Source organism: Lissotriton vulgaris, chromosome 11, assembly GCF_964263255.1.
Source record: "Lissotriton vulgaris chromosome 11, aLisVul1.2, whole genome shotgun sequence".
Classification (NCBI taxonomy): domain Eukaryota; kingdom Metazoa; phylum Chordata; class Amphibia; order Caudata; family Salamandridae; genus Lissotriton; species Lissotriton vulgaris.
Genome location: NC_141699.1, coordinates 553,083,602 through 553,105,315, shown reverse-complemented (window position 1 = coordinate 553,105,315; position 21,714 = coordinate 553,083,602). Strand labels below are relative to the sequence as shown.

The window sequence follows — 21,714 nt, the reverse complement described above, 5'->3', positions numbered from 1 at the left end:
GGTGACGGGGGTGAGGGTGATGGGTGTGAAGGTGATGTGGTGGAGCCCCCGAGTGATGTGGTGGAGCCCCCGAGTGATGTGGTGGAGTCCCCGAGTGATGTGGTGGTGTCCCAGAGTGATGTGGTGGTGCCCCTGAGTGGTGCTCCTGAGTGATGTGGTGGTGTCCCCGAGTGATGTGGTGGTGTCCCCGAGTGATGTGGTGGTGTCCCCGAGTGATGTGGTGGTGTCCCCGAGTGATGTGGTGGTGTCCCCGAGTGATGTGATGGTGTCCCCGAGTGATGTGATGGTGTCCCCGAGTGATGTGGTGGTGTCCCCGAGTGATGTGATGGTGTCCCCGAGTGATGTGATGGTGTCCCCGAGTGATGTGATGGTGTCCCCGAGTGATGTGATGGTGTCCCCGAGTGATGTGATGGTGTCCCCGAGTGATGTGATGGTGTCCCCGAGTGATGTGGTGGTGTCCCCGAGTGATGTGGTGGTATTCCTGAGTGATGTGGTGGTGTTCCTGAGTGATGTGGTGGTGTTCCTGAGTGATGTGGTGGTGTTCCTGAGTGATGTTGTGGTGTTCCTGAGTGATGTGGTGTGATGGGGTGGGTGAGGGTGAGTACGGGTGAGAGGGTTGTGAGGGTGAGGGGTGAGAGGTGTGAGGTTGTGAGGGTGAGTGAGGGTGAAGGTGTGAAGGAGGGTGAGGGAGGGTGAGGGTGACGGGGGTGAGGGTGATGGGTGTGAAGGTGATGTGATGGAGCCCCCGAGTGATATGGTGGAGCCACCGAGTGATGTGGTGGAGTCCCCGAGTGATGTGGTGGTGTCCCAGAGTGATGTGGTGGTGTCCCAGAGTGATGTGGTGGTGCCCCTGAGTGGTGCTCCTGAGTGATGTGGTGGTGTCCCCGAGTGATGTGGTGGTGTCCCCGAGTGATGTGGTGGTGTCCCCGAGTGATGTGATGGTGTCCCCGAGTGATGTGATGGTGTCCCCGAGTGATGTGATGGTGTCCCCGAGTGAAGTGATGGTGTCCCTGAATAGTGCCCCTGAGTGATGTGGTGGTGTCCCCGAGTGATGTGGTGGTGTCCCCGAGTGGTGTGGTGGTGTCCCCGAGTGATGTGGTGGTGTCCCCGAGTGATGTGGTGGTGTCCCCGAGTGATGTGGTGGTGTCCCCGAGTGATGTGGTGGTGTCCCCGAGTGATGTGGTGGTGTCCCCGAGTGATGTGGTGGTGTCCCTGAGTGATGTGGTGGTATTCCTGAGTGATGTGGTGGTGTTCCTGAGTGATGTGGTGGTGTTCCTGAGTGATGTGGTGGTGTTCCTGAGTGATGTGGTGGTGTTCCTGAGTGATGTGGTGTGATGGGGTGTGTGGGGGTGTGTGGGGGTGAGGGTGAGTAAGGGTGAGAGGGTTGTGAGGGTGAGGGGTGAGAGGTGTGAGGTTGTGAGGGTGAGTGAGGGTGTGTGAGGGTGAAGGGGTGAAGGAGGGTGAGGGAGGGTGAGGGTGACGGGGGTGAGGGTGATGGGTGTGAAGGTGTGTGAGGATGTGAGGGTCCGAAGTAAATGGTAGCAGGGCAGACATCATAAGACAGAGGGAAGAGACTGCGTGGTGACTGCATTGGTCAGTTTCAGAATCAGGAGGGGCAGAGTCAGCACAGTCTGCGAAGCATCAACGTGTCTAAAGGCAAAGCATAGTGGATGTAGCATTGCAGCTAGCAAGTCGAGTGTTTTCAAGCCGAGTGTCCTTAGAGAGATGGCAACACAGCAACAGCATTTGAGGAGCAAGGCTACTGTAAACAAGCATGGTAGGCTTTCACTTTCGTCCAGAAACAAGCTCTCGGCATTGCTGTGGCGGGGGGTGGGTCGGGGAGCGGCAGCCTTTGAAGTCTGATGCCGAGGCACAAACAAATGGTGGTGTGCGATGTTCAGGCGGGGGGGGCAGGGGAGCGGCAGCCTTTGAAGTCTGATGCCGAGGCACAGACAATTGGTGGTGTGTTATGTGGCTGGCATTATGTGTGCACGCGCATAAATCACATGAACTGTATGCGATCCACAGCCGTTTTGGTAGACTGTTCTTTTCCGCTTACTTTAATCTTGCCGGAGCAATGCGCAAGTGCATTGGCTCAGGCGAGACCTAAAAAAGACCAACCAATAAAGGGATCCACGGAGGCAATCGGAGCGGCAATAATACCACAAACTTACAAAATATGTGTGTTTTTTTCATACTTCCTCATTCATCACACTACCAAGCCGGGTGCCTCACAACTCAACTACATCTAGGTGGTCATCATATATGACATGGAAACACTTCCCACATAGACAACATACCTTCAACCTCACGCCAACATGGTGTAGCATGCTAACCCTGTGGAAAACGCGTTGGCACCCCACATAGGGTTAGGAAGCACTACACAAATTCAATAATACATACATACATACATACCCCAGGAAACCTACCTCTCCTTGCAGCCTGCTGCTCTGTTAACTCCTTGGACACTCATGACGAGCTCAGCTCGTCATGGTGTACACCACCATACACTCATGACGAGCTGAGCTCGTCATGAACAATGGGAAAATCAAATGATCAGCAAGGGAGGAAAATAACGCTAGCATCGATGTGGTTAAACACCATCTCATTACCGCTTGTAAATAAGACAGCATACAGGATAAACATCCATGATTTGATTTAAACATTGATATAGCACACAAATGCCAAACGGCATCTAGGTGCTTGAGCCAGATGGAAAAAGAAGGTTGTCACGCAATCCAAAACTGAACTTAATTTACAAACAGCCAGGTTTTTAAAGCTTTTCTGAAGGCCAGGATAGTTGGACAATTCTTCATCTCACCGGGAAGCACGTTCCAGGTTTTAACAGTTCCTGAAATAAAACTTCTTCCACCCCAACAAACTCTTTTAATTCTGGGCAATTGAAGGAGTTTGCAATGAGCAGACCTCAAATTTCTGGTTGGTGTATACCATTTCAATTGCATTTTCAAGAATTCAGGGCCTGCCCCATGGAGTGCCTTAAAAGCTAACCATTGTGCTTTAAATATAATTCTCTTCTCCACCAGGAGCCAATGAAGGCTCTTCAATTTCTGTGAGACTGGCTGGAATTTTGGAATATCCATCAGCAATCTGGCTGCTGCATTCTGAAGCAGTCATAGATTTTGAATCCCTACATAAAGCGCATTTCCATAGTCCAGTTTGGACAATGCCAGTGCTGTCACCAGAATTTTTACTGACTCCGGTGAAATGAAGGGGCGGATTTTTCTAATCATCTTCAGGATGAAAAAAAAAGTGGAGGAAAATAGGAAGGTGATCTGATATTTGAAGGTCAGTTTGTCATCGAAGACACTGCCTACATTTTTGGCCATATTTACTGGTGTGGAGGTGTCACCTAGGCACGTAGGCCACCATCTGGGTGTCCAGAAAGAAGTGTCAGAGCCCAATAAGAGGACCTCTGTCTTCCCGCCATTAAGTTTCAGGCAGTTCAGACTCATCCATTGATGTACCCGAGACATACAAAGATTGAAACGATCTGCTGTTACTTCCATATTGCTGGAAACTGACGCCCCAATTGGGTGTCATCAGCGTAGGAGACCACTGAGAACCCACATTGTCTGATGATCTTGGCCAGAGGGGAGACATACAAATTGAACAACGTGGGGCTGAGGGCAGAGCCCTGAGGCACCCCGCACGGGAGCGAGAACTGTCTGAAGCAAAGATAAATAGACCTGAGTTGGAACTACCTCAGAATGGCTCTATGAGCAAGTGTTCTACCCCAAACACTGTAACTAGCATTCAGCAACTCGACAAGACTAAGAAAGAAAGCATTCTATAGAAAAGTCTGCCAAACAATGCTGGCCAAGAGGAGAATTTTTAACTTAGCTCAAAGCCCAACTAGCTATTACGCTGTAACCTTCGCTGGTCACCCCAAGATGATCAATTTGGAGGACTGAATCGCAATCCACCTGGGTATATCTTTGAGACTTTCTACCTTCCTACACAAGTTAGTCTGAGCTTTAACACACAGATTGCTGCTCTTCAGGAAAATGTGAAGGATGTAAAATATGTTCAATAAGTTGCTCATACAAGAATTACACAAAGAAAAATGTAAGTAGGACACAAGCCTGCATCCAGCTTTAACAAGGAAGACGTACAATAGGAAACAGAAAAAGGCTCAGGCAAAAGGAAGTTTGTAAGAGACAGGGTATAGATATAGCCAAAAAATCATAAAAGGAACACCTTTAAAAATAAATAATGAATTACAAGAGTGTATAAGGTGTGCAACAAGTCGACGGTGTTTCTATCTTTACAGTACAGAGCGGAAGTCCACGGCCGAGAGGAAGTTTCATGCCCCCAGAGGAAGCGGACGTAGAAATTCACACACCGAAGACGTACAACCAGGACCACGGAGATCACAAACGCGGCTTCTTACGATCTTCCCACTGCACATGCAGTGCCTAAATCCATCATGATTCAACCCTGCTTTACCCCAATAACTCCTGGAATCAGCCCCATGATTCCGGCCATCCTTTTTAGGTTTTGCCTGGCGAAAGCTGCGCTTTCTGCGCAGCTTTTTCGCGCAGGCGAAAACCTGATGAGAATTGTAGTGTGCTTTGGCTCGGCCCTCGTCATTCATTGGCTGGCTCCGTAAATGGAGCCTTGCCATTGGACGAGGGTCCTGTCCGTCAATGCCGGACCAGACACGGGGGCGTTCCCGACATTCTTTGGCTTTTGCCGACGTCACGCGACGCCGGGAACGCCCCCGAGTCTGGTCCGGCATTGCCGGCACTTCTGCGTCTCTCCTGCCCCGTGACTGGCCGGCCGGCCAATCCTAGCGCGGCCGGCCGGAAGTGCCCGCCCCCCGCAGCCCGGGGGAAGAAGGAGAGGAAGACGGCAAGCAGTATGGCGGCGCCCGCGGGGCTCCCGTGGCCTGGAGGGAACCCCGGGAGATGCGGAGGACGTTGCCGGTCTCCCATGCCGAAGAGGGAGACCGGAGAAGTGCCAGAGAGATTGTCGACGTTGCCGGTCTCCCATGCCGAAGAGGGAGACCGGAGAAGTGCCGCCGTCGCAAGGTGCAGGTGAGTCGATTTGTTTGGTTTTTTTTTTCCCTCCTCTCTTCCCCTGCCTTCCTGCCCCAACCTCTCTCCCCCTGTCTCCTACCTTCACTCGTCATGTCCTCACGCAGACCTGACCCCGGCGGCACCGGGATCGGAATCCGCAGGGTTACAGTACAGTGCATAAATAATACATCAACATTTTGGATTAATTTTCGAATCGTTCGTCATCATGGTCCGATCTCTCCACCAATAACCCACATCCAACCCTAGTTCAAGGCATGTAACAGTGTGCCATGCGTGGCCCCCCAATCGTCTAGAACAGTTCCCACCCCTGCTGCCAAAACCATGAGGTAGTTAAAGTGCGTGAGTAGTGTACTGTTCTGGTGTATAGTCCGTGTAGATAAGGAGATTTACCGATGTCTGTACATTAACGTGTTGATGTATGTACGTGCATGTTTTAGATCGATATAGGGGTACGCCAGTGAAAGTGTACGTGGATGGATGCATTTTTGGTTACTTCTAAGAAACAGTAATCTGTTTGTTTTTTGGAGAAAACAAATTCACGGGCATCCTCTTGGAGTGTCTGAACAGGACTCTTCTGCTTAGCAGGGTGGTAGGTAACGGACTCTACAAGCAGTGCATGTTCTTGATTCCTGTCCATTACTGTAATATTTCTTGGGAATTACATTAGCCCTCTTCACTGTCCCTGCTGTGGTATTCTACCAGAATATTGTGTATTAAATACTATCCTGGCCATAATATTGACTAACACCGAATTGTTACAGTAAGGATGTATAGTTAAGTTGTGGTTTACTATTCTTAACTCCACAGCTATGTATGTTGCTGATATTTATACCCACATCTTCCACTGGTGTGGCCGCTTGGAATTTTTGGGCTCTCATGGCTGCACACATTCGGAGGTGAGCCCATATCGGGGCTCTGTGGAGTATGCATAAGCACATATCTGGGCTTTCTGTTTGCATTGCTGCACATATCTGGGCTGTCTTTGCATTACTGCGCATATCTGGTGTCTGAGTGTGCATTGACTCACTCTAGGAGTCTTGCAAACCAGTCACAAGGAGGAGACGTAGTTCGGTTGGTGCATGTGGGGTACAAAATTTAGGATGTGCTGTACTTGCTTTTGCATGTCCAGATGGTCGTATACAACCTGCGCATTTGAATGGGGTGCACACCAGAGTGTATAAATGTGGTGTTAAGTGACACGTTGTAAGATCAACTACTTTCATGTTGTGGTGTCTGTTTATAGGCAGCAGGGTTCAGGAGAGGAAACAGTCCGGATGGTGTGCTTGTACTGTTGCCATTAGAGTGGTTCTGTGATGTGCTAGTTAAAGACAAAATCAGAGTGTAAGCAGAAGAAGTCAGGGTTCAAGTTTTAGTAGGTGTAGAAGGGTAGATCGGCTAGTACATGGAAATGGACAATGAATAAAGTGTGATCCTTCAATAAAGTGGGCCACCAGAAGGGCCATTGTGAATCACTAGGAACCCTAAGAGGACTGTTGTGCTTTGTTAGTAATGCAAATCATGGTTACCACTGAGCTTGCACGGGCAGGTGATGTTGTGACGTATTTATGGGCAAGTGAGAATGGGTGGGCAAGTGAGAATGGGTGGGCAGAGAGCAGGGCAGTGGTGCTGAAGGTTGCATGGGCTCATGCTGCTCTGCCCGCCTGGTGGAAGACACTTGTTGCTGTGTATAACTGACGCCTCCTGCAGCTTGCGCGAGCCCCCGCGCCCCCTCCTGCTTTAATGATGCATCTCTGACCGGCGTGCATCAACAGATCCCCCCCACCTGCTGCACTGGAGGCCAGGGAGGTGGGCTGACACTGCATCTTCGGCACGCGCTGCTCTTGTGTGCACCTATCTGTGCCCAAGAACATGAGTGCACTGCAACAGCAGGTGTTAGTTCGCATTGGAAGAGGGTCTCACATGCCATCCATGAGGCGTGTGTCTGTTTTAGGTTTATGCAAATCATGGTTACCACTGAGCTTGCACGGGCAGGTGATGTTGTGACGTATTTATGGGCAAGTGAGAATGGGTGGGCAAGTGAGAATGGGTGGGCAGAGAGCAGGGCAGTGGTGCTGAAGGTTGCATGGGCTCATGCTGCTCTGCCCGCCTGGTGGAAGACACTTGTTGCTGTGTATAACTGACGCCTCCTGCAGCTTGCGCGAGCCCCCGCGCCCCCCCCCCCCCTCCTGCTTTAATGATGCATCTCTGACCGGCGTGCATCAACAGATCCCCCCCACCTGCTGCACTGGAGGCCAGGGAGGTGGGCTGACACTGCATCTTCGGCACGCGCTGCTCTTGTGTGCACCTATCTGTGCCCAAGAACATGAGTGCACTGCAACAGCAGGTGTTAGTTCGCATTGGAAGAGGGTCTCACATGCCATCCATGAGGCGTGTGTCTGTTTTAGGTTGTGTGCCTGTGCATCTGTGTGCAGCTGCATCTGTGCTTCTTTGATGGCTGCTGACTGTCCTGCATACTTGGTGGGGATCCGGCCGAGGGTCTTTATTGGCACTGATGCCGGCTGCAGCGTGGTACCGAGACGTGTGCGCATAGGGGTGCAGTGGCGTCACGAGGGTGCTAGGCAAGACACTGACAGCCCGTGTGTTTATTATCCTCTGCATTAGCAGACGCTGTGTGTGATGTGCACTGTGGTTGGAGGCCTGGCACGGGTGCTGTGGTGGGCGGTAGACATGACACCTTTAATGTGCGCCTGTGTTCACCATTCTTGGCACTGAACTGAGGGCATAAGACACCGTGCAGTGTGCTGTAGAGTCAGGTGACACACCACTGTGCTGCTGGCCGGAGTGAGGCCTGCAGGAGGGAGTGGGCGGTCGCCAACCTGACATCTTTCATTTGTGATTGTGGGAGCGCTCATGTGTGGCATCCCATGGGCTCCTGTCCAGACAATGCATGATATGGAGTAGGGTCAGGCATTGCGCGTCGAGGACATTAGTGGGACGCCTGTGTGTGTGTGCTCAGGGGCGGCCTTAGGCATGTACAAGCGGGGGGTTACACCCTCCCTAATATATGTATCTCCTAATAGAATGGTAGGGGTGCTTTCAGTCGGGTAGGTTGAGAATGAGATGCCAGTTGGATTTCAGCAGGAATTTCTACATACCCACAGACAAAAACGCATAGGCACTCCACTTTTGAAAGTCTTCAAAAATGTTTTTTTTATTTTCAAAATATTGTGTTCTCTTTCCTAGTACTCCTACCAAATCGCATTCCTCTCCCTTACCCCTTGGACGCCTCTCACTTTTTGTCATATAATTTATTTAAAAGTTTTATAACGGCAAGAGTGTCAGAAAATTTGAATCCCCCACTCAATGGAACGGGGAGGGGGACATGCGTGCGGGCTTGGACTCTTCCCACAGGCAGGCAGCGGAAGGATGGAGGGATGGACACGTGAGCTGATGAATGGATGGATGAACGGCGCATGATTTGATAGATGAGTGGCGGGAAGGATGGGTGAGTGGGTGGGAGGATGAGCGGATGAATAAGCGGGTGGGAGGATAAGCGGATGAATAAGTGGGTGGAAGGATGAACGGATGGATGAGTGGGTGGAAGGATGAGTAGGTGGAAGGATGAACGGATGGATGAGTGGGTGAAAGGATGAGTGGGTGGAAGGATGAGTGGGTGGAAGGATGAGTGGGTGGAAGGATGAGTGGGTGGAAGGATGAGTGGGTGGAAGGATGAGTGGGTGGAAGGATGAGTGGGTGGAAGGATGAGTGGGTGGAAGGATGAGTGGGTGGAAGGATGAGTGGGCGGATGGATGAGTGGGCGGATGGATGAGTGGGCGGATGGATGAGTGGGCGGATGGATGAGATGGATGAGTGGGCGGATGGATGAGTGGGCGGATGGATGAGTGGGCGGATGGATGAGTGGGCGGATGGATGAGTGGGCGGATGGATGGATGAGTAGGTGGAAGGATGAGTGGGTGGATGAGTAGGTGGAAGGATGAGTTGGTGGATGAGTAGGTAAAAGGATGAGCAGGCGGATGAGTGAGAGGATGGATGAGCGGGTGGAAGGATGAGCAGATTGATGAGTGGGCGGATGGATGTGTGAGCGGATGGATGAATAGGTGGAAGGATGAGTGGATGGATGAGTAGGTGGGCAGCTCGAGGGAGGGACGAGGGAGCGGATGTATGATGAGGTCGGCGGGCGCCTGCTTTGATAGATGAGTGGGTACCAGAATGGACAAGTGGGCAGCTGGGTGGGTGAATGAAGAGATTGGCAAGTGCATGCGTAGATAGATGAGCGGGTGGATCAGTGGCTGGGTGTTTAGATGAGTGGTTGAATTTGCTATTGTAAATGACAATGCCATTTATTTATGTTAAAAAAAAAACAAATAAAAATAATGTCAAGAGCAATGCCAATAGCTCTAACTTTAACAAAGGCAAAACCATTGCATTGTAAATGCTTGTTCCACTACTTCTCAGCACCGATATTAAGTCGTCCGGTTACCTTCCAGGTTCCCTCTTCGATCCCATCTTGGTCGCTCACCCTGCAACCGTGCACAGAGGAGGCTGCACACACGGATGCTCCTTCGAGAATCCCTGCCTTGTCTGGAACTTCACTCTGGTCCCACGCAGGACATAACACCTTTTATTATAGGCATATGTATAGAGGCATTTCATTTCTAATGACCTGATGATGTTCCTAGTATGTTCTGTAAGGATCAAAACGCCGTCGACTTGTTGCACACCTTTTACACTCTCGTAATTTATTATTTATGTGTAAAGGTGTTCCTTTTATGATTTGTTTGCTATATCTATAACGTGTCTCTTACATTTTGTTTTGCCCGAGCCTTTTTCTGTTTCTTATTGTATGTCTTCCTTGTTAAAGTTGGATACAGGCTTGTGCCACACTTATATTTTTCTTTGTGTAATTCTTGTATGAGCAACTTATTGAACATTAAATACCTGTCCAGCTGGACAGTTTTCCAAATATAGCACTGACCGGGTCTATATTCAATTCTTGTTCTTATTAACGTTTGCCTAGGGACCACTGTCTTTAGAAAATGATAACTACAGTGAGGTAATATTAACTGACTACTTCGTGGGGTAGGAGGTGGCCGATCACTTGGAAGCACGGAACTGATCAGTGGAGAAGAGCTATCAGTGATAGGGGATGCATGGGTGCCTCTGGCTGATCAATGGCGGAGAAACTGTGGCTGATTATTCTGGCTCAGTTGTCGTGTTATCGGATGGCAGAATCTGACCAATTAGGGTGTTGAGAAGTGACAGGTCAATCAGTGGTGTTCAAAGGGGTAGCTGCTCCTTGGGGAAACCAGGGGCAGCTGTTCCAATGGGAAGTATGGAGAAGCTGAGCACCAAAGATCAGGGGGTGGCTAAGCACAGTGGGCTCTCGGGCATTGGAGCATCCACTAGTTAAGTGGGACACAGCCGCTATGTGCTCTCTTCTCCTCCCACAGCCTTGTCCTTACTAAAATGTCTGTCCCGCCCTCACTTCCCCTCAGGTAGACCCCTTCTGTAGCCACAGATTCACAGACCTGTGCGGACTCAAGACTGTAAATGATGAAACCTTTCCCTTGACAGCAGGGTTTCCATGAAAGTTCTCAAGCGGGCCCCAAGATGAGTGGACAAATGACGGTAAAGGTCCAGGAGCTGCACAACCCCCCCCCCCCCCCCCCCCCCCGCGCCTTGAGCCCCTTTCGGTGGAGTGCTTACACTTAACAAACACCGATTGATTGATCGAGTAGAAAACCTTCAGGTTAGCCTAGGGAACAGGTGGGGGGATTGGAAAGGGATCACCAGACAATAGATGCTTTCCTTTACTAAATGCAAGCAGAGCAGTGTCACTAAACTGTTTCCTTTAAAATGCCTATCAGTTAATATATATTGTTCACATATCAAGGATATAAACAATACCACCAAATGTGCTGATGTAATATAAATAACCTTTTGCAGAAACGTTGCAGATTCACCATTGTGGGACTGCCACAATTTACAGGATTTTAATATTAAAAGTGAGTGATTCCAAATAAAAAACATAACAGCTTGACCTTTGGTAGCTCAAATTCTGTAAATTCAAAAGTTTTCCAACTTATACATTAACCTCACTTGTTACACCTATGCAAAGCATTCTAAAAATGGGTGGTCCAGACGATCTCTACCAATCAATATTTGGCGAGTGCCTTTGCGCTATAAATACACTGAAGTAACCACTTAAGCACAATGAAAACACAGATACATCATCCTAAACCTTGGATAGCAACTGCGATAGACTACTCTTATACTCCTGATCTCCAAGCTGGATTATGGCAACAGCCTTTAGTGCTCTCAGTTTCCTCATATACAAAATACAGCTAATCAAAAACGCTGCCACGAGACTCATTCCCCAATACTCCTTCCCCACCTCCACTGAAAAGAACGCATGATTCCAGCCCTGCAATCACTGCACTGCCTACCAGCAGTTAAAGCAATGCTCAAGGCACTCTGTCTCATCAATGGAGGCTCCTAAGGAAAAGGATTAGTATACTTAAAATGTGAATTCAAGCAATACAAACAAAATAGGGCATTGCACTACATGCTTGCACCAAGGTCCATCCTACCATCTAACTTTAAGAAATCCCTAGAAGGCACCACTTTCTCAGTGCAAGCCCCTGTGCTCTGCAATTCACTATCAGCCACATTTCAAAGCATTCAGGAGCATTTGCCCATCAGAAGAGAAAACCTGCTTATTTTTAAGTTAACTACATCAACTCGTACCCATGTGATAGAACCATGAATAATAATTGCGCCTTTGTGTACAATCTACAGTCCGAATATATGGAACAGCCAAACTTGCACATCATTTTCTATTTTCAAATAATTTGGATGTTCTGCCCTATCCTGTAAATTATTAAGAAAATTCAAACAGAACCTCTCTGGCCTTCACTAATACATAACACCCAGCAGTCGGGTAGCCGCCTGTAGTTGAAACAGACTGCATATTCACACCTAACCACTAAACAACTACTAGCCACTTGGCTAAATTACACATACATCAACTAATGAGAAAATCAGTCTAGGGTCAACCCACCTCCAATTACACAAGGAAAAAAACCACCCTAGATCACTATCTATCCAGCAGTAACCACATTGACCCACTGCCTGCTCCGCACGACACAATGATCCCCCCCCCCCCATTATCTAATAACCAACACCACACAAAGGACAAATCTAACCACCACACCTAAATCACACAACTTAATTAAACTTATCTAAAAACAACGCACTGAGAGACTTTAACCCAAACAATTGAACAAACAAAGTCACTCACCAAGGGGAAAATAAAAATCAAGGGATGGTACGAACAAAGTAGTTCAAAACAGGCTGCATGATAATTGTCTTAATTCTGCTTGACCCTATTACACTCACAGAACCCATAAGGTTTATGTTGATAACCCAGAACTGTACCAGTCCACAGCAATAAATGACCAAACACCAGCTGAGCAGGTGAATGTAAATGCCAGGTTGTAGAAGACCAAAGGTCTTGAATAAAGGTCCAGAAAAGGTAAGTAATTCCAAATGAGGTTTATTGGATAAGGTTTCCGATCACAGGAGGAGCGCCTCATCAGCCAGGAGTCCAAGTAGCAACTGACCAAGCACAACGGACACCTGGCTTCTGAGAGCGACTCCACAATTAAAAGAATACAATAATACATTCTATGCACATGCACAGGCATGTGCACATGAGATAAGAACAATCATCAGCACGAGAACACCAATGACAAGATCTAACACACTACATCACCTACCCCTTATGCAAATGCAGAAAAGAGAATTAATAAAACAATTAAAAAGAAATAAACTCGTTGTATCTTGCAGGAGGTCTTCTAATACGACCACTGCGACTGCAAGATGGGACTGTAGGGGAAACAACAGCAGGGGAAGCATTGTTAGAAAGAACAGGTGTCGCAGAAGGTAAATTTACGTTAGCTTGAAATATTTTTGGCTGAAGCCAATGAGACCAATCACAACCCTCCTGAGCGGATAAATTTTTCCTCCTAGAAATGAGGGCAGCTTGATCTGCAGTCAACCTTGCTAACTGTCTCACGTTCCACCAACCTTTGTCCCCCAAAAAAACTGCATTTTTACTGACTTTAAGGATTTGTACAGGACTTGAGAACATAGACAAACCCTTTGCGACTTTATAGGGCTTTTTGATCATAACCCAATCCCCCACCAACATTTGAATGTCCTTTACACATTTTGACTTGTCATAATTTTCCTTCATTACTGCCTGCTTCTGTTTGACTGAGGAGTCAACAATATCCCTAACAGGAGAAAATTGCAAACCCTCCACTTTCCTCAACCAAGCAGGAAACAAAGGAGAATGGAAATCCCTTCCCCGCAACAATTGAAAAGGGGACATTTGAGTAGTACAATGAGGTGAGACATTATAATTCCAAATTTTCTTCTCTAAAAATTTGAAAACATCCACCCCAGATGCTATGGCTGTCTGGATTCCCTCTTTCAAAACTTTATTCCCACGCTCAACTAGACCATTAGATGAGGGCGAATAAAGTGCCACCTTCAATTGTTTCACGTCATGTGTTTTCAAAAATTTACACATCTTGTCAGAGACAAAATGGGTTCCATTGTCAGTTACTAAGGTTCGAGGGGCTCCTTCTAACAAGAACAATCTTTCCAGAAAAGCAATGGTATTATTTGAATCCGGCGCCTCAACAAACCTATAATACATCCATTTAGAAAAGTAATCAATGGCTAAGATAAGGTACCTCTTCCCTTCCGGAAGAACTTTATATGGGCCGGAGAAATCCAAAGCGACTTTCTCCCAGGCCATCCCTGGCAATTGAGAAGGCTGTAAAGGGGACTGATGAGTCTTCCAATGTTTATCAGACAACAAACATTCTTCGCAACTGTCCACAGTAGACCATACCTGTGCGTCAATACCCGGCCACCAATAATGGGTTTTGATTCTCATACAAGTCTTGGTCACACCAAGGTGACCTTCGTGGGCTAACTTGATAATAGTGTTCCTTAAACCACTGGGCGGAACAAACTTATCACCCCTTAACAAAACTCCATCTTTGACAGAGAGTTCCTCTGCCACCTGGGCAAAATTCTTTAAATCCCCAGAGAGATTCCTAACGTCTGGCCAAGTCTTGGCTGAAAACTCCAAAGCCTGAGATAAAACACCATCCATCTCACTAGCCTCTAACCAATCCTTTTCCGTAAGGACTGAATTCCACTCCTCAATAGCATCGACCATAGAGACACACTCCACATCTTCCTCAACTAGATCATCCTCATCATCTCTGTCCATCAACATTCTGGACAAGCAATCTGCCCTGAAGTTTTTACCCCCAGAGATGTGTCTTAACTCGAAATTGAATTCCTGCAGTTTAGAAACCAATCTAGACAGCCTAGGGGAAAGACTATTGGTACCTGAAACCTTGCTAAAAATAAATGAAAGAGGTTTGTGATCAGACAAAATAACGAATTTGCGACCCCAGATGTACATTTTAAACTTCTGGGCCGCCCACACACAGGCTAACGCCTCCCTTTCAATTGTGCTGTAGTGCTTTTCGAACTCCTTCAAAGATCTAGAGGCAAAAGCTACCGTGTGTTCCTTGCCCTCCACCTGCTGGCAAAGCACCGCTCCAAGACCTTTCATGCTCGCATCCACTGCAATAATGCACATGGCATCATCCCTAAACGCCTGAAGGGAGCGTGCCGAGACAATTAAATCCTTGACCTTAGTGAAAGTGTCATCCAAATCTTTTGACCAAATAAACTTTTGACCTTTCTTAAGGAGTAATCTCATTGGTTCCACCACTTGAGCGTACCCTTCAACAAATCTGGCGTAGTACTCAGCTAGGCCTAGAAACGAACGTAGGGCATCTTTATCGCTAGGAGGTTTAGCTTCTGTTAAAGCCCTAACTACAGAAAATTTCGGTCTAATGCCAGAATTCGAAATTGAATGACCCAAATACTCTAACTCAGACACTCCAAACTTGCACTTGTCCTCCCTGACCGTCATACCTCTACTGCCTAGAATGGACAAAACCTTTTTAAGAAGAGCATTATGTTCCTCCATCGTTTTTGTAAAAATCAAAATGTCATCCAAGTATGCCTGGACCCCCACCAGATCCCCAAACAAAGAGTCCATTAACCTTTGAAAAACGCTAGCTGCTGAAGCTAACCCGAATGGGAGCCTCAAAAACTTGAAAGCTCCAAATGGTGTCACAAAGGTTGTTAACTCCTGCGAATCCTTAGACAAGGGGATCTGATGGTAAGCGGACTTTAAGTCCAACAAAGAAAACCATCTGGCACCGCCCAGGTTTGCCAACAGTTCTTGAATTTTAGGGAGAGGATGACAGTCAATTTTAATGTTTTTATTGAGACCCCTGAGATCCGCACATAGCCTAATCTCGTTATTTTTCTTGCGTGCTACGACGATGGGCGCAACCCATTGAGAGGATTCAGAAGGTTCTATGATCTTGTCTTTAACCAGGTCCTCAAGCATCTTTTTAAGTTCCGCCCTGACACTAAGGGGAACGGGGCGGACCTTGTGAAAAACAGGAGATGCCCCAGGGATGAGCCTAATCTTGTGCTCTGCGCCACTCACCAGTCCAATTTTATTACTAAATACATTTTTAAACTCACTTAGCAAATCAGCTCTGTTAATTTTTGTGTCCTCAATAAAACAGATAGGAAAGTCACGTACTTTAATTGGATTTTCATCCCCTGGTACAAGGTATAGACCCATTTTAGCTAGGTCTTTCCAACCTACGATATCTTTTCCTTTAATTGCCACATAGACTTTAGTAATAATGGACCTACCCAGGACCTCCACACTTGTTAAGAAAAAGCCTAACATGTCAATATCTTTCTCGCCGAAAGCTTTTGAATTAACATCAGACTGACTTAATTTCACATCCTTTCCCCATTTATCAAAAAATGTAGAGTCTCTGAGTATAGTAATGGGAGCTCCAGAATCCGCCATTACTTGCAATTTAATGTTGTCAATTATGGCTTCACACAAAGGTCCCTTAATAGGTTCAGAATCATCACACTCCACCATTAACATATGATTATCAAAGGTGTCATTACATTCATCCATATCTACATAATTGACCTTGACAGATTTCTTTTGGAATCTGCAAACCTTTTGGAAGTGCCCAACTTTTTTACACCCAACACACCGTTTGTTCATGGCGGGACACCCTTTGAAATTCCCAATGTGGAATTTGGACCCGCACCTAAAACAAAAATTTTGTTTATTAGTATTACCACTAGATTTACTCTGCCACTTTTCCTTAGTTTCCTTACTAGAGATGGCATATAGGCCGTCGTCAGACATATCATCTGAAATGAAGTTGACCTTAGTGACAGTATCTAGAGCCATGGCTTTAGTAGAAGTTACGGATCTTTCAATACTAAGGCTAAGATCAATAACTTCGGACAATGAAGGATTCTTACAACTAAGAATTCTTTCTTTCACCTTGGTAGAAGAACAATTGAACACAAATTGATCACGAATATAATTGTCCAGCAAAGGACCAAAATCACAGGTGATAGCTAACACCCTCAATGCTGAAATATATTCGTCAATTTTTTCATCCTCCTTTTGCTTTCTTTTATAGAAGTTGTGCCTCTCCAGCATGATATTAGGAGATTCCTCAAATTGCTTCTTTAATCTGGCAATGGCCTCTACATAAATATTCCATTCGTTATCACCTGAACCAGCAGCAGCTGGAGGGGGAATAGGAACAAGGCTCTTAAAAATGCGTTGTGCAGCCAACCCAAGACTGCCAAAAAGAAGAGCAAATTTCCTAGGAGGAGCATAGTCAGAAGCATCAATTGCCAAAATGTGATTCTCAAACAGGCCAAACCACTCTGACCATAATAACGTAGGTTTTCCAGGTTTTTCCAGGAAAGGAGGGGGTTGAGTGACCTCCCTAACAGAAGCCATATTACAAATATAAACAAGGAAGTCAATATGCAAAACTTATAACATAGAGAAAACAATAAAACCTGAAAAACACAATTTGCAGAAAGAAAACGTTTTGGTTAAATGGCACCAAATATAGTTACTGTAACAATTAGTAGTCAGGCGTGTGAATCGCCGGTACACACGCAGGGATAAAGCTTGAAGTGTTGCTGACTGTGCCTTGAACAGTCCGACGTTTAAACTGCCTGTCGCTTAAACTGCCTGCCACTTGAACAGCTTGTCACTAGAACAGCCTGCCGCTTGTACAGCTTATCGCTAGAAGCTGTGATGCACTGTTTGCCGCTTAAACTGCCTGCCGTTTGAACTGCCGGTGAGACAAGTGAATCGCCGAGCGCGAACCTTCACCCTTAACCAAGATGGCCGCCTTGTGTAGCGTCCAACGTGCGACGTGACGTCAGAGCGTAGCGTCGTAAGCGTGGAATCCCAGAATTCCACTCGTATGCAGAGTTCCAAAGGTTCCGAAGGTTCCAAGACGCGCTGCCGGAGTTCCAAGAGACCGGTAAGCGCGTAATTCAAAAAGAAAAGCGAGGCAAGTTTATTTTCAAGTCTTGAAATAAATCCGATGGCAGTATAAATCCCCAAACGTCTTTTGAGAAGTATATGGTCTCCAGAAACACCGACGACACTTAAATCCGGGAAAAGTGTCGGTGAAAAAAAAACAAAAAATTTGAATCCGCTCCTCCTCTCACCAGTAAACGTGTCGCAAATAATCCGACGATCCGCTTGAGATGACTAAATAAACCAGTATTGAATAAGAGTCATCAAAGGATCGTTCTCCAAAGTTCAAATTTGACACGAATATGTCAAAATCCTTTTGCGTGGGTCGGTGATGGAAACAAATCCCGATCGTCGCCAATATGTAGAAGACCAAAGGTCTTGAATAAAGATCCAGAAAAGGTAAGTAATTCCAAATGAGGTTTATTGGATAAGGTTTCCGATCACAGGAGGAGCGCCTCATCAGCCAGGAGTCCAAGTAGCAACTGACCAAGCACAACGGACACCTGGCTTCTGAGAGCGACTCCACAATTAAAAGAATACAATAATACATTCTATGCACATGCACAGGCATGTGCACATGAGATAAGAACAATCATCAGCACGAGAACACCAATGACAAGATCTAACACACTACACAGGTATGGAAGAACTGAAGAGATCGGCCCCATACTGCTGGCCCATGGAGGTCTCAAATTTAGTCTGCCACTCTGGGTCCCAACTAGCAACATACTATGATGTCTCTTGACATCTCACAATGAAAATCATATATAAGATGATTAAAAGTTCCTCCCAGTAGCTCTCCCCACAAATCTATGCCTGCTCAGGACCATAAACTTTAAACTAAACATTCAGAATGGACAACTCAGTGCAGTAACAAGAAAAGTGTCCTAAGATCATAAGAAATACCGTAAGGGGGCCTGCAGAGCTCTTCAAAGCTGCAAATTTACTGAAACCCATAACCAATGCTCCTATCTCACACTTCTCATCACACTGCTAAGCCATAATTGTACCTCGTGGGTCATCACGAGTGACACTGAAACAATTCCACATAGAATCAACACAAATACTTTGTCCTTTCAATCACACTCCTGAAACAGTACTGCATACTACCAAAGTAGGCAAAGACTTCAGCAACCCACATGGAGTAGTAAGCGCTAAATAAACGTTAAAATCTCTGTGCACTAGTAATACTTAGGGTGGTTCATTTGGGAAAGAGAAAAGGTCTACTTTACATACTTTGGAATCAGGAGATGGATATATTCTAGGTTTTAACCCCATCTTCAAACTTTATGAAAATTTGTATTTTTGCTAAAAACTATGTCCCTGCAGTTCGGGTCCATACACTGTCAAGGAAGAAAACATATTGGTTTGTACCAATATGCCAACTCATCACATAAAAGTAAATGACATAAAAGTGCTTTTCACAGATACTGATGAGCGCAGAACGCAGGTTTCCTTTTGCCACTTTCGTGCAGTTGTATACAACAAATATAGTCTGCTTCAATACCAGGGGCCTTATTTATGAAGGTCTTGCGCCACCGGTGCGTCACTTTTTCCCATTTTAAAAGTGACGCACCGGCGGCGCAAGGCCTTCATAAATAAGGCCCAAAGTACCACAGTTTGGCGCAACATTTACCCGACTTCACTGCTCTACTTCATCCCAGACCTACGACCTCTTACGTTTGTACCCTCTGGGCAGAGGCGTAGATTTATGGGGGTGTTACACCCGCTTAAAAATGTATTTTGTTGTAAATAGTTGGGTGCAGGTGCTTCCAGTCGGGTATGGAGAAGGGTCTATCGGAAGTCACCTGGGATTTTTTCATGCCCACACTGACAAACACTTGCTCAGTCTCTGTTTTGAAAGTCTTACAAAATGCGGATTAGTTGGATTTTTTTTTGCCTGAAATGCCATTAACCAGCTTCCCTCAACTTTTATTTAAGTCTCCCTCAGCTTGATTGTTGAGAAACCTGAAGCTTGCACCCCCAATCTTATTGGCCAAGCTATGCCTCTGCTCGTAGGGGTGAATGAAGACTGGGGGGGGGGGGGGGGGGGGGTCACTAGTTATCGGGATTAAATGGCTGTTATTTATTTTTATTTTATGCATTTGTATAAAGCGCGAACTTTATCGAGAGGTGTTAGAGCGCTTTACAATAGAAAGAAGACAGTTAAATAAGGAGAGAGTCTTATAGGTACTCCTGGTGGAATTTACATATCAACAAGTTACAGATACATTCAGGATCACAAAAACGAAAGGCTGTTATGTACTGTGCCGTGGGGTGGTGAATCGAGGGTCGGGTACTGCTGACCAGGAAGTGGGCAGGGTATAGTGATCAATGGGTGATCAATGGGTAATCAGGGTGGCTAATCACAGGTGGTGGGAGGGTGTTAGGGGCACGAGTAACCTAGGGTAAATGGCTGTCAGGTTCTAGGTCGTGGGGTTGGTGACTCGAGGGTAGGGTAGTACTGAGGATAACTGTGACTTACGACTGATATGAAGTCAGTGGGAACCTATAGGAAGTCAGTGGGAGCCTATCGCCAGAGGAGGCCGTGTAACAGAAAATGGAGTGGTCATTAGGATGTATTTCTATAGCTGATAACTGGAGGCTGTCATTAAACTACACCAAACCCTCCCAGTGATCGCGAGTCTTCCCCAGGGGGGCGGTTCTCCCTCCTCACCAGCTCATGTCGATCCGGAGCCCCTGCACTTCCGCCTTCGACTCTTCCTGAGTTGTATACAACAATTTCTCTACTTGTTGTGCCGCCCACACCGGAAGTGACGTGACACGCAGATGGCATCCCACATCAGTAAGGGAGGAGTTCGTGAACCGTCTCTATGGAAACCTGGCCACACGGTGCGAAGGAGGAGGTGGTGTGTAAATAGAGCAGCTAAGAAACATTAATGTATTTTACACCAGTGGGCCCGGGTTACTCGTAAAGCTCTCCAGTATCTACTGGTACCAGCAATCTTACACCGCTATTGCTGTCTGTAAAGATGTTAATCTGCCATTCCTTGTTTCTCATGGAAAGTTATAACTAGCGTGTTTTTTTTCCCAGTAGAACTCAATTGAAATTTAAGGCGTGCCTCGCTTTTCCTTTCAGAATCAATATATTCATTATGTTAAAAAACGTTCAACCTTATTTCAAATAAAAACCTCGTATTCAGAACATGCCGATGACTGTTACTTGGAGGACGCTATAGAACACTCATGCAGTCTGCTAGTAACCAGCGTGTGCACTGTTTAATATGTTCGCTGTCCTGGATAGACACGGGTCCCTGTCCGGCTCTCCATTTTTGCCCTCAAAGTCAGGATGAAAAAAAATCTTAACTCTGCAGCAGTGCATCTCTTCACTTCATTTGATGTAACTTCAAAGAGACTCATTATAGTTCTTTCAGTTTCAGCATTTCAGAACTGAAGCATTTTCCTTATTCTATACAATGAAGCCATAGTTGAAGCCTGTTTAGCTTATGCAACTAACAACCATTGTCAAAGCCAATAGGTCTGGCTTGTTGTTGGTGTAATGTCACTTGTATTATATATATCTGGATGCAATGACAGAAGCAGCAAAGTACCAGTAGGGCGGCACGCTATGCTAAGCACACTGTAGTAATAAATCACCGCACATAGAGGGTTCCAAGAACATTTATTAAGTCCTTAAGTAAACAGGTGCTCCCCGCTTGACGGATAATTCTATTTCAGGACAGGAGGCTCCGATTATGCTTAGTCTCATTTCTTTACTGACACATAGCAGCCAATCACATTACAGTAAAGAAAAAACAGAACTACGTCACCCATGAACCCAGGGCAACCATAGAGTACACCAATAGTATATAAACAGTCTCAGAGGTAACCACTTCGTCTTTCTTTGCTGCTCCGCAGCCAGTTAAGTGCAAACTTGTTATTCTATTGCTCTTTAACTTGTATTGTATGTTTAATTTCATACCGCTTTGTGCGCGCTGTGTGCTGCTGCTTGGCGCTTATCTCGCGCTCTTGCTGCCGTTTTGGTCGTTCGATTGTAACTCGGCCGGCGCGTCGGTGGGAGCGTGTGTCACCTCCCTGGGTCGGGCACTTGCTGCCGTTTGTCCCGTTTTGGTGGAGGGAGTTGGGGACTGTCCTGCCTCGCGCACGTTCAGCGCGAGCAGGCTCCTTGGCTGTCGGGCGAGCCGAGTGTCT

At 46.6% G+C, this 21,714-nt stretch overlaps 1 protein-coding gene across 2 annotated transcripts in view; it reads right to left on the bottom strand.

Annotated features, from left to right (window-relative positions):
• Positions 1-20,352, bottom strand: part of BIN3 (bridging integrator 3) — a 188,610-nt gene extending 168,258 nt beyond the window's left edge. The window contains exon 1 of one of the 2 annotated variants that reach the window (XR_015300927.1): positions 20,219-20,314. Coding sequence is in view for 1 of the 2 variants with exons in the window: in XM_086943619.1 (XP_086799745.1) it covers positions 20,219-20,226 (8 nt within the window). In the remaining variant the exon portion in view is untranslated. Of the gene's footprint in view, positions 1-20,218 lie in introns of both variants that reach the window. The other variant, XM_086943619.1, reaches the window with a different exon arrangement.
• Positions 20,353-21,714: the final 1,362 nt, after the last annotated feature.